This window comes from Nesoenas mayeri (assembly GCF_963082525.1).
Source record: "Nesoenas mayeri genome assembly, chromosome: 3".
NCBI classification, from domain to species: domain Eukaryota; kingdom Metazoa; phylum Chordata; class Aves; order Columbiformes; family Columbidae; genus Nesoenas; species Nesoenas mayeri.
In genome coordinates, this window is record NC_137544.1 from 24,972,599 (window position 1) to 24,985,404 (window position 12,806).

General features: G+C 45.7%; 1 protein-coding gene across 5 annotated transcripts; it reads right to left on the reverse strand.

The window, feature by feature from the left end:
- Positions 1 to 433: 433 nt before the first annotated feature.
- LOC308039294 (glutathione S-transferase-like) lies at positions 434 to 12,591 on the reverse strand. 5 transcript variants are annotated; one of them, XM_080342520.1, is made up of 8 exons: positions 12,386 to 12,444; positions 7,540 to 7,612; positions 6,357 to 6,466; positions 5,396 to 5,447; positions 3,072 to 3,204; positions 2,072 to 2,213; positions 1,089 to 1,220; positions 434 to 766 (listed from the first exon to the last, which is right to left on the reverse strand). In XM_080342520.1, exons 3-8 carry the CDS (start codon positions 6,441 to 6,443, stop codon positions 647 to 649), a joined length of 666 nt encoding a protein of 221 aa, XP_080198646.1. In that variant the 5' UTR covers positions 6,444 to 6,466; positions 7,540 to 7,612; positions 12,386 to 12,444; the 3' UTR covers positions 434 to 646. The 5 variants fall into 5 exon arrangements, with proteins under 5 accessions (XP_080198646.1, XP_080198647.1, XP_080198645.1 ...); XM_080342521.1 differs by lacking the exons at positions 7,540 to 7,612; positions 12,386 to 12,444 and adding an exon at positions 12,560 to 12,591 and having other exon boundaries at positions 6,357 to 6,463; XM_080342519.1 differs by lacking the exons at positions 7,540 to 7,612; positions 12,386 to 12,444 and adding an exon at positions 12,560 to 12,591.
- Positions 12,592 to 12,806: the final 215 nt, after the last annotated feature.

Below are 12,806 nucleotides of genomic sequence, written 5' to 3' on the forward strand. Positions count from 1 at the left end.
ATAAGGTACAACTCACATGCAACTTATATTTCACTGAGTTTAATATAAAGTGACATAACAAAGTGGTGCAAAGTGCTTTTAGCTTCTGTATTAGACCTTTTGTGAAAGGAAATATTGGTGAAGCTACAAGAGTTTAAATGTCTAGTGACAAAACAGAGGTGCAGTAAGGCCTCTGGTCCCAGTGTACTCCAAGTTCAGAGGAAAGCTGAATCCAAAGCTGTCATCCCTATGAAACTAGAACCTGCAGGCTCTGCCTGGCATTTCCCAGAACACATGCATCACCCACTGTTTGGGCTAAAAAGTCTCTTCATTTTCCAGCAGCTCTTGGGAATGCCAGGAAGACAGAACCAGAGAACCCTTAGGTGTGTAAGCAGCAGCAAGAAGTCATGAAACAAACTGGTCTTCATTGTCAATAGTAAGACTTTATTTCAGGTATTCTATTAAGTAATTGAAGACATTTTTGTTGTCCAGTGTACCCCTTAATTCAGTGAACTATTTCATTTGCTGGCATGCTCCTGCAGATTTACATTGGAAATGTTTGTGGTAGGCTAAAAGCAGTGCTGTAGCTAAGGAAGGAGGGATCAAAAATTCACTTCAGAAAACACAAAGACAATGAAATAGAGTTTCTGTGGGGTTAGGTTGCTGCTCACTCGAAAATTTTCATGATGTTTGGTATATCTTCTTGTCGTGGCAGTGACTTCCTCTGGCTGCCAGGCTGCAGGAATTTCTTTATTGTGGGGATATTGCTTATTCTTGCTTTGAAACTCTACAAAACAAAACCAAAACAGCACTGTGCTTAAGAACTACGGTAACTGTCAGACATTTAAATGTTATCCATGCTCTAAAACTAACATTGTGCATTGATCCTGCAAAAGAATCTACATGCTTCACCCTCTTACATTTTTGTGGCTACAGTGACAGCAAGTAGCAATAACTGTCAGTATTTGGGGCCAGCTAAAAGTACTTTGAATGTTTGGTTTTGTCTTTCATTTCTTTCCTCACCCTCCCACGCCCCCATATTTCTCAGCCAGTTTAAATCAGTGGTTCGGCTTTGATTCACTGTCCATTAAAACTGTCCATTCGGTTACCTGCAAGAGAGGAAATTGGGCAAGGATATCAGGCTTGCGTTCCTCTGCCATTAAAAGGACTTCAAGTAGTTGCACATCTGCCTTGCTAAACCGGTTGCCAACAAGAAAGTCTTGTCCGTGGTCTTTCAAAACCTAAAAACAGAGAACCAGAAGCAGATGTGATTTTTTGTTTTTCTTCAAAGCAAGGTCGTAAACGCCATGGAGTTACCCTTGAAAGAAGAAAATGCAGTAAGAACATCTGTAGTGCAAAGCAATGATCTGACCACACTGTCATCCTTGCATAATTTACCAATCCTTTCTCTTTTGCGCTTTCTGGCAGCTCAGTTGTATCTCTCTTGCCCTCAGTTCTGTAGCTCATGGAATCAGCGCTGCTGTGTTGAAAGCTAAACTTTATGGGATAAAACCATCTGTGCAAATGCCTACAAAATTTACATCAGGCTTAAGTTCAGCACAGGGTATAGTAAGAGTATCTTGGATTCTTTCAAATTATGGGCAGCTCCATGACTTCTCACCTGTTTCCTCTTGAGTTTTGGCAATACTGCCTTGAGAGCTCTCCTCATGTAACTTGTGCCTCGTGGTCTTGACACCCAGCTAATGTATTCTTCATTTTACTACAGAAGAAGCTGTCAGGCACTACACAGCATGTATGGTACAGGGAGTTCTGCACACTAGGAGCAAACTTTATGTAAAAGCTGATGCTGTAGCGTCTTTTGTCTGAAGCAACGTCCAGACGGAAACATGGACGTTTGGGGGCTCAGTGTTTCCTGAGTTTTGCAGCTCTGCATCTCTCCCAGATTTGTAGTGCTGTGTGTCCTCTCTGTAGCGTGCTGTCTCCATCCTTGTCCCAGTCTCACAAAAAACATAGCATTTATATCTTAAAGTGGCAAATTTTGTTCCCTGTTTTACTCAATAAAAGCGTGTAGATCCAGGATGGAGTTTCAGGAAAACAATATTAACTAAGCTGCTACATCTTTGTCACCTACCTTCTCAAAGACTGGGAAGTATCTGTTTGCGGCCTTGTCCAAAGCAGTGGCTAATTGTTGCTCCTTTTCATCCGCTGGTAGGTAATCAGAGGTCATGAGTAACTCATTCAGATCAAATAATCCTTCCACGTACATATCAATTCTGAAATGAAGATATTCAGCTGGTCAAGTCAAACACAGCAGGTCTGAATAGCACGACATCTACCAGCAATAACTTCACTCTCCACCTCTTCTATCCAGCATGCGCAGCTTGGAGCAGTTCCCCCCGATTGCAGTAGCTTCGGGGCGAAAAGGGAGAGTGTGACAAAAGACAAGTGCCAAGTGCCTCACCAAAAACTAGAGGACTGCACCATGTCCATTTTTCACTACAAGCGATACTTACCTGTATGAAGTGGGTTTATTTGAACCTGAGTACACAATTGGCATGTGTGTCCTCCAAACTTGTGCTAGAAGTCCAATCGGACACGGCAAGTTACACAGCGGGTCTATATAGTTCCTAAACAAGATCCTAAAATATATTAACCTGTGCTAATTAACTTGAGGCATTTCAAAATACTTCAAGTGAAACCACATGCCTTCAGAGTCGTGTCCTTTAATCACCAGTTAATAATTCTAATTCTGATTACTGGTTGTTATTAGAGAGAAGGCTTTTGTTTCCATCAAAGACATTTCTCTGAACTTGATGTGGTGAAAATCCCTGCTGCTGACAACTGCAGGAGAAAGCGCAAAGCTGTGCCAGTGAGACAGTCTGCCCTCTGTACTCCCAACTGCTTTCATCTGATGACTGTATTGACCTTGGGCCTTCATGAACTCCTTTGCTCCATCCTGCCCACCTAATTGAGCTGCTGCTGCAACATCACCTGCAGCCACAGTCAGCACGTGCCACGTGAAAAACTGCTCTGTCACCCTGAATCTCACTGCGAGCTGGGATATTCCTGTGTTACACAGAGAGGTAGGACGGACTGCAGTCTAACAAACAAAGGTGGTACTGCTACCGTACAGGGCTCTCTCCTTCAGGTCCTTCCCGTAGAGGTTGTACTTTGCTGCTATGTAGTTGAGGATGGCTCTGGTCTGCACCATCTTCATCCCATCGATCTCCACCATGGGCACTTGCTGAAACAGCAGAAATCCATCTAGGGAAAAGAGGACAAGACAAGGAGACATTCAGTCTCTGAATGAGAACCATTAGTGGGTGTTTGGCAAAGTAACCACACATACTATTTTTAATTAGAAACATAGAATCATAGAATCATTTAGGTTGGAAAAGACCCTTAATATCCTTGAATCCAACCATTAACCTAGCAGTGCCAAAGTCACCACTAAACCATGTCCCTCAGCACCACATCTACATGTCTTCCAAATAACCCCAGGGCTGGTGACTCAACCACTTCCCTGGGCAGCCTGTTCCAGGGCTTGATAACCCTTTTGGTGGCAACCTTCCCCATTCCCATAGCACGGATGGAAAATGCTTACCATGAAACCAAGAACCACCTTTCAGGGACATGTTAATAACTTAAAGTTTTTTCAATTCTGAGGAAGCAGCCAAGTGCAGAACTTTCAGCAGTCGGACAGTGAAAAAGGACAAGTCCTGCACCGCACAGCCCTAACTCAGATGATTTTCATGGAGGTTAATACAGATGGGAAGAACTGAAGGATCTCACCTATAATGACCTGTTTTCTGTCATGCTTTGGTATTATGGAAATCTGTACTCTTTAAGGGCTGGAAAACATATGATGAGAATATAAATGCACATAATGTATTTGTGACTACTGTATTGACTCTACACAATGACATGCATCTGTACAGGCGTGAAGCAGGAAATATTGATATTTGACAAGAGCCAAACATCACTTGGTGTGAGACTGGAGCCATGTACATCCCTTACTGGTCTGCAGAAGCCTTATTCTGGCAAGGAAGAAGACAAAATACCCCCAGGAATGGATCAGAGAAGCAAGTCAGAGTATTTTCCTTATGGAATCATATCTCTGGACTCAACTGATCAGCTACATCCATCTTTGTATCACAGAATCACAGAATGGTTGGGGTTGGAAGGGACCTCTGTACATCACCTAGTCCAACCTACCGGCTAAAGCAGGTTCACCCAGAGCAGATTGCACAGGAATGTGTCCAGGCAGGTCTCCTTCTCTGGAGACTCCACAACCTCTCTGGACGGCCTGTTCCGGTCAGTGTTCCGGCACTCTCAAACTAAAGAAGTTTTCCAGTGTATGCCAAGCATGCAGAGACATTGCTTGCTATTAAGGGCCCTTTTTCATTTAGGCTTGTGTCTCAAAAAACTCTCTGAAAGCTGGAAGGGGGATCCAGTCATTTCTCCTAAAGGGGAGCAGGACTGCAAATGCCAACCCTGGCTCGGGCATCTTTGAAAAGACAAGTGGACTGGAACGACACAGACATGTAATTTCCTTTGGAGTAAACAGAATAATTTCAGCTGGAAGGCACCTACAACAATAATCTAGTTCAACTGCCTGAGCACGCCAGGGCTGGCCAAAAGTTAAAGCATGTTTTTAAGAGCATAGCCCAAATGCCTTTTAAACAGTGACAGTCTTGGAATATCAAGCACCACTCTAGGGAGCCTCTTACACTGTTTGACCACCCCCTTGGTGAAGAAATGCCTCCTAATGTCCAGTTTACACCTCCCCTGGTGCAGCTCTGAAACATGCCCACGCGTCCTGTCACTGGATACCAGGGAGAAGAGATTGGTACCTCGCTCTCCACTTCCTCTCATAATGTGAGTGTCACGTGCACAGGATGGAAGACAAAGACAGCAAAGTGAGAAGCTGCCATGGGAAACAGGAATGCATCGGAGGTACAGGTTAAGCTCAGAAATGTGGAACTCTGGCTTCATACAGATTGTAACACAAAAGCTTTGTCGGCAACCTAAAACACAAATGAATTTCAGGACGACCTGATGACAAAAATCTGTATTGTCGCAGGATGGGAGGCATGGTCACAAACTGAAACACAGGAGAGTCAATCGCCTGGACTTCAGCAAAGGCTTTTTTACTGTGAGAGTTACTCAACATGGACATGGGCTGTCCAGAGAGACTGTGGAGTGGTCCTGCTGGAAGAGGGGGTTGGGGCAGATGATCTTGAGAGGTCCCTTCTGATCTCAGCCCTTCTGTGATTCAGTGAAGTCTGAAACAACTGGGTGGATGATGCCACGTAACACTGCAGGGTGCAGCTGTGTTACCCCATGTACAATCTAATCTCATTTTTCTTTTTAAGAGACATAAGACTCTGTAGGCTTTTTAAGGCAGCTATTGGTATTATTATTAAAAAAATATCAACAAGTGAAGGAAACTCACCCGTTCTTAACTTCAGCAGGTCATCCTTTGTTTTCACAAAACATTCGTCAAACTGCAGGAAATAGAGAAGAAAAGTTACGTTGTCACTGCACGTTTCATGTTTTATCAATGGCTTCTGCTTTGCAAGAGACAGTGAGAACACAAAGAGCTGTGTTTGGGGGAAGCAATATCTTTAAAAATTTCTTCTGCCTTTGTCACATTGTCTCCTCTTCCCTCTCCCATGTGATTCATATTTTTGTGCAGGCAAGATTTCTGTAAAGCTGAGGTGACTGAAAAAGCACAAAACTGTCTGCCGAGCAATCGAGGACCGCGCCACTTCTGTTGTCGGTGCTGGCAAGAGATGGTGCAGGCAGAGGAGGGGATAAGTAAATTCACATTGCAAGCAGGACTGTGTTATAGGTCCTTGGCCACAAGTTGGAAAAAGGACAAAGAGAAGAGATGATGTGCCCCATGAGGCTTTCTGCACAGTGCCCATCACCATGACAAAAACTCACAGCACTTAAGTCACTCCCTCTGCCATTTAATATCAGAAATTGTAAGAGGTAAAAACAATTACTGGTTTTTTTAACGATATTCAGTAACTTCAGGGATGAGCTGCATGTTAATAGGCATAATAATTTTTTGCTATTTTGAACACTGGGATTTAACTGGCGGCCTTTGGAGTTAAAAGTCCTGGACCCTTGTGATCAGAAGTTCTTCTTCTGTGACTATAATTTTTTTCTGTCACTAGCTACAGGGCAGAGGCATTTATGGTGCTACCGGTAGGCTTGACACATGATGCTTGGAAGTAAAATGGGAAGCCTAAGCCCTCCTGCTTATGGGTAAGCGGGTGGTCATTGTTGGCTTGGTCAGCAATGCCCTAAAGACAGAGCCTGAAACTTCCAGTCATTCATGTTTTTTATATGGAACAGTGAAAATATGTATTTGTCACACACTCCTAGAATAAAAAAGAAAGACAAACCTCAATCCCGGCTGCTGCCAGTAACCACCGTATCGGTTCCATTCGGCCTCGTTCATTGATATAGTGCAGCTTGGGTTTCGCAGCCATGTTTCTATGTGCTTGATTTCCTACTGTTCGAAATAAAGAAGTAAGATTTGCAAGATAAGGATTCAGAATGCTGGCTTTGAGTCTTTAACTGGTTCTTAAGCATTGTTCAAAGTTGCCTTGTTTGAAACCAATTTATGGTCGAAGAATGTCTTCAAATTAGTATAGTACAAAACTATACTGAGGTGCTACACATTGTCATTTTGCCTTAAGATGTCTTTTGCATAAGTAGTTTAGTTAAGCAGTACTCTGCAATTGGCCTGTGTCAGAAAACAAGCAAATTAAAACCTCTTGGAATCCCAAAGCATTCTGCGCTGACCAAAAAGAACGCTGTGCGAGATATACTGCTCTATTTATTTTGGCATTATCTCAGGATACAGTTTACTGTTCAACCAGGTATACAATAGAAAATCAGCAATTACTGTGTTTTCTCCACTAGCTATTATGCTGCATTATAAAGTGATATAAAGGGTTTAGGGTTTTTTTACGCCATCGTAAGCATTCAATCTCATTTGCAACGCTCCCTGCTCCTCTTATTTCTTTAGGCAAGCACCCAAAGATGTGGAATTTGATTTTGACTCTGGTAACGGTAGATTTGCCTTTACCACAGACAGAACCAAGGTGCAGTATCTGCTTGGTTAATTTTAATTCTTTGCTAGAATTTAAAGCAATAACGGTTTCTAGACAGACTCTCAGCCCCCCGCTTCAGAACCAGTGCGTGCACATCAGCAGCAAACACGTAGACGTGCCTGGTTTCTAACGGCTTCACAGTTATTAACATCATGTCAACGATAAAGCTGAAGCATTAACAGCAGCACAAGCAAATGGCTACCAAAAATATATTCGCCTTGTAAATAACGTCCTCTTCCCTACAACAGGGAGACAAGGGTGAGAGGAAGCACTCCACAATTCTGAGATTTAATTTTCTTGTTCTTAAATCTGTTCACCTAGAAAGCAGTTGATTAATAATTTAACATTTGATGGACACAATAATGTCGGTAAAAATGTACCTACAAACATTTAATCCATAAAACCCAGTCACTGCCTTAGTTTCAGGTACACTATTTCCCTATGCATGTCCAAAATCCAAAAACCTTACCTCGTAGCTGGTGTAATTCACTCTAAGCTCTCAGCAGCTTTGCCTTGAGATTACGTAGGTCTCTAGCCCCTCCCTACAAAAAAATCGCACATGGCTCTCTGCCAATGGGAAACTCCTATCTCATATACAAATTGAAAAAAATAGATCACTTTAGTCACTTATAAACTACAGAAAATCAATTCCTGTGTCATGCTGTGTACAAATGTGAGACTCACAAGAGGTCATGATCATTGCGAACATCTGTGCCAGCTCTTAAAAAACCCTGTGCTAACAGCAAATATCAGCATTTCCAGGAGCCCACAGGGGAAAACAGTCACTTCTCAAGCAAGGACATAAAACATTTGTGGTGATGAGGAACGATGCACACCAGGATGCAGACAGAGATGCACACACAGGCAGAGATCTTGTTCAGGAAGGAGCGCAGAGCCAAGCAGAGCAGAAAGCTGAGCCAGGCTGAGGCCTTCTGTATTAGCCATTGACAATCTATAGGATTTACAGATACGGGCCTGGACTAAGATGTTTTAGCAATAATTGTTATTAAAACCACACCACACTCGTGTTATGCTTGTTTCAGTTACGTTCCCACTCATCCACAGACCAGGCTCAAGGACATTCACGCATTACATGTACTTGGGGGCAGTTATCCGGCCCGAGATACCATTCTCACGAGCCTGGGCTATCACTCTTTACAGTTATGAGAAACGTACTTCAGCACAACCCGTCCAAGGCCCTTTATATTTCGACTAGGTGCTATGATCTCATTATGTTAGTACAATTTCTTCTTTGACTGTGCAGATGGTCACGTTAGTGTTGATCTTCCTTTATCATCCAGGTGGCTGGAACCAGACATCTTGCTTTCCCACGTCTTTACTTTCCCGCAATATTCTCATGCAGAGTTCTGTTCCATTGTAAAATATGGTAGGTATGGAAAGGAAGACTTACACACCAAGAACCAGGAGTCTGTATTTGTCTGCCTTCTCCCAACAGTGACCTCCAGGCCTCTTCCTCCATGGAGCCTGGAACATGCTTGTTAAACTGCTTGTGCTGTCTGTCACCACAGTGTCAGCCAACGTGTGCCCTGTGCCAGTGGGCAATGCAATTGCTTTTAACAGTTTTTCATGCTTCTTACAGAATTAAGCTACAAATGGGGTATGCTAGAAGTTTTCCCGCACTTCTATTTTCAGAAGATTTACTCTTGTTCTGCTGGCCGGAAGGCTTGCTGATGCTAAGCAATGCTTTTTTTTTTTTTTTTAACCTCTGGTTACAAAAGTGATAAAATATTACAGGAGGGCCTTACCTTATACACACTTGTGAATAACTCACATAAAGATGTTTTCTACTTCAGTTCTATGTCTGCTTAGAGCGTAAGGGTGCACTTGCTTACAGAGCTCACTAGCACTCACTGTTTGAGTTATGGCTGTACCTAAGCACACTCTTGGCTTCAGATGGACAAAGATGAGATTCAGTGTTTGCAGGTCATAGCCAAAAAGCTACAAATCTTATTAGATATAAAAGATAAATCACCTCTGACAAAATGCAGAGCATATTCAGTTGAAAACTACTTCATCTGGTTGCACCCTAACAGAAATAAATAATTCACTGTCCTTTTGCAGTCTGCTGTGCAGGAGAGGCACGGGGGAATGCTGGAGAACAAGCAATCTGGTAAGGAAGCTTGTTCTTCTGTTTTCTCCCTGGCAGGTTCATTTTCCAGTATTTTTCTCAATTTCCTATTTTCTACACATCTGTCATGACAATATTAATGTCAGATTTGGTTACTGACATCTACTGAAACAAAGTTTCCTTCTACGCAGATGCTGCTGTGCCACATCAGGCCCCCTCACAAGACAGGTTTTGTCTGCTGTACATTTATATAAGCCCTAATATTTTTGTTTTAAAATCAATAGAACATGAACCTCTGTCTCTCTGTGTTCTGTCCTGCTGGTGTAGAAATAAACCACGTCTGCCTTACCCTGAGTCTGCAAAACAGGTTGCTTGTTTCTTCCATGACACTTCATTCTCAAGAGATAAAGTATTTGTAACCTGCATGCAAAATGCTGCTAAGATCATACGCAAGGTTTGAAATAACTGATTCATGAAGAAAAAAAAAACAGTTTTGTGAGGAAAACTTTGCAGAAGGATCTTAAAAAATCTAATTCACCCACAGTCCTTAATTTACAGGTGGTAATACTAACTACATTTTGACCTGTTACAGGTGTGTAGGCAAGCGATGTACCAACCAGCTCCCAGTAATTCCATTTTAATGTTGAAAAGCCCATCCTGCTCATCAGCATGCAGAGGTAGCAGCTGCAGGGATTGCGTGGGGGTGTACATACGTCACTGCAGTAGCAGCTACTAGGGAGGTGGGGTCCCTGCGCAGGCAGACACGCTGTCTGTTTACATGCTTCTTGCATAGACTGCACAGTATGTAATTGAGCCACAAAATGGAAACTTTGGCCATAATTCTAAAGACACCAATGAAGAGGCACACATAAATAGCACAGCAGTGAGAGGAGAGACTGCATCCCTGGCCATCTTCACCAAACTCCTTTGTGTTGGCTGGACTCACCGAAGAAATCTGGTACCTCAGTCCAAAATACAGGTCTTCAAAAACACTGCTAAGCTTCCACCAATCCCTGGCAATGCTTATAACCCCAAATGCCTCAGCCTCTTCCAACAAAGTTCTCCTGACACATAGATATGTGCTTGATAATAAAGACTTGATTATGTCTTGAGAGTTCAGACTTGGCATCCGGTCTAGTGCTGCTGCATGCCCAGCTGGAGTTCTAATTCTTGAACAGCAACAGGGCACATAAACAAGGCATTTAGAGAAGGGATTTGTGCTCTAGACCCCTCACAAGCCTCATCACCCTCATCTGAACTCTCTCCAGCAACTCAATGTCTTTCTTATGATGAGGGGCCCAAAACTGAACACAGTATTTGAGGTGCAGCCTCACCAGTGCTGAGTACAAGGAGCTGATCACTTCTCTGGTCCCGCTGGCCGCACTATTCCTGATACAAGCCAGGACGCTGTTGGCCTTTTTGGCCCCCTGGGCACACTGCTGGCTCATGTTCAGCCCGCTGTCAACCAACACCCCCAGATCCCTCTCTGCCAGGCAGCTTTCCAGCCACTGTTCCCCGAGCCTGTAGCGCTGCCTGGGATTGTTGTGACCCAAGTGCAGGATCCGGCACTTGGCCTTGTTGAACCTCATACAACTGGCCTCAGCCCAATGACCGAGCCAGTCCAGATCCCTCTGTATGGCCTTCCTACCCTCCGGCAGACCAACACTCCCACCCAATTTGGTTTCACCTGCAAACTTACTAAGGGTGTGCTCAATCCCCTCATTCAGATCATTGATAAAGATATTAAACAGAACCGGGCTCAGTACTGAACCCTGCAGAACACCACTCAGGACCGGCCACCAACTGGATTTGGCTCCATTCACCACAACCCCTTTGGCCCAGCCACCCAGGCAGTTCTTTACCCAGCACTGCAAGGACAGGCCAGCATAAGCAGAAAGAACAAACTTCCCTGACCTCTCCCTGAAGCAGAGGTAGAGCTCATAAGGATGAGCCCAGCCAGAGCCCTGCTTGCCAGAGCTCAGCGCTCCACTTCAAACAGCCAGGAAAGCTGAAGAACAGAGCAAGTTCAGATACCAACACAGGCAAAAAGTTCAGATATCAACATAACTCGTACTTGTTCATCACGGTTTCATGTAGGGATTGGCCAAGGCTTGAGTCTTCTTGCTCAGGTACCAAAAAATCTTACATTTTCCTAAAACTGCACTGCTTAAGGACCGAATGCTTACACAGGGTTGCAAAGTACTTTGGTGACACTATTACTGCTCTGCATTGAATACCCCTTTGTAAAGCAATGAGTCATAAAAGAGTGCCCAAGCTGGTAAATTATACTTCTTAAATAGCAACAATGGACCTGAAAAGAAATCAGAAACCTTCCTGATGTTCTGGTGGATCTGACCTTCCTTGGACCTCAGCCAGGTAGTTGACAGAGTAACAGCTACCACTGTGATCACTGTACTAAAGAGTCACTTTGTCCAAAATAATTCAGGCACCACCCTTTCAATGAGAAACAAGTTAAGTGAAATTAACAGCAAGCTCAGAACTGGCTGCCAGATCTTAAACACTCTTCCTAATTGGACGTGGACCCCAAAGCAGCTCCTCACAATGCTTTGTTCCTCACACACAGCTGCCCAGGGCTGCTCCAGCACGGTGGCCCTGCAGCACACACCTCGGACTGCGTTGGGCCCGGCTTGCTCTCGAGGCAGTCTTAAGACTAATTGCTAATCAGTGTGTGCTTCCTACCAGGATTCAGGCCAAGCCTGGGCTCAAAATGCCTTCCTTCCACCACGTGGGCTAGGAGGAGCGTTTGAACGAGGTGAACGGCAAATGACCCCGAGAGATTTTGAAACCTTTAACTCCAAACAGCAACTCAGGTTCAGATTCCCTTCTGATCCCACCCAGAGCCAAACGCAACCCCGCTCCGCGCACACCCACCCCCCGGCCTGGGCTCCTGCTGCCGGGGAGCAGGTGGGGTCACCCCAGACACCCCCCCCGGCCAGCGCCGCAGGGCGCTCAAGCACCTTCCCGGAGCAACGGCCGCTCTGCCGCGCACCCGCCTTCCGCCCTCCCGGCAGGGGCCCGGCTGGCGGACCCAGCCCCGGTGCGCGGGCTCCGACCCCTGCGCGGGTGGCCCGAGAGGACAGGCAGCCCTGTCCTGCCCCCTTTCCCTCCACACCCCGCCACGGCGCCAATCGCACTCCTGCGGCTCCGCAGAGGCGGCAGCACACGGTCCCACGGCCGGCGATCAGCCCGCGGAGCAGCTGCCCACCTTGCGCCCCGCCACAGGCCGCGCTCCGCAGCAGCAATTCACAGCGGGCCCACTTCCGCCGCCGCCCCGCGGAGCCGCCGCCCCCCGCAGCCGCCGCCCCCCGCAGCAGGCCCCCAGCCCGCCGCTGACAGTAGGCACCGCCCCGCCGCCCGATCTCCGGCCCCACCGACTCACCGCACACTGCCCGACCCAACCCCCGGCCCGGCCCGCCCCTCAGCGGCCCCGGCTGCTGCTCTCGGGGGCGGTGCTGGGCAGCCTGCCCGCCCCCTCCCTCCCTCAGGCCTGGTGACCGCAGCTTCACAGGATCCTAGAATAGTTTTGGTTGCAAGGGAACCTTAAAAACAGGTAGTCCGACACCCTCTGCCATGAGCAGGGACATCTCCAACTAGATCAGACTGCTCAGAGCCCCGTCCAGCCTGAC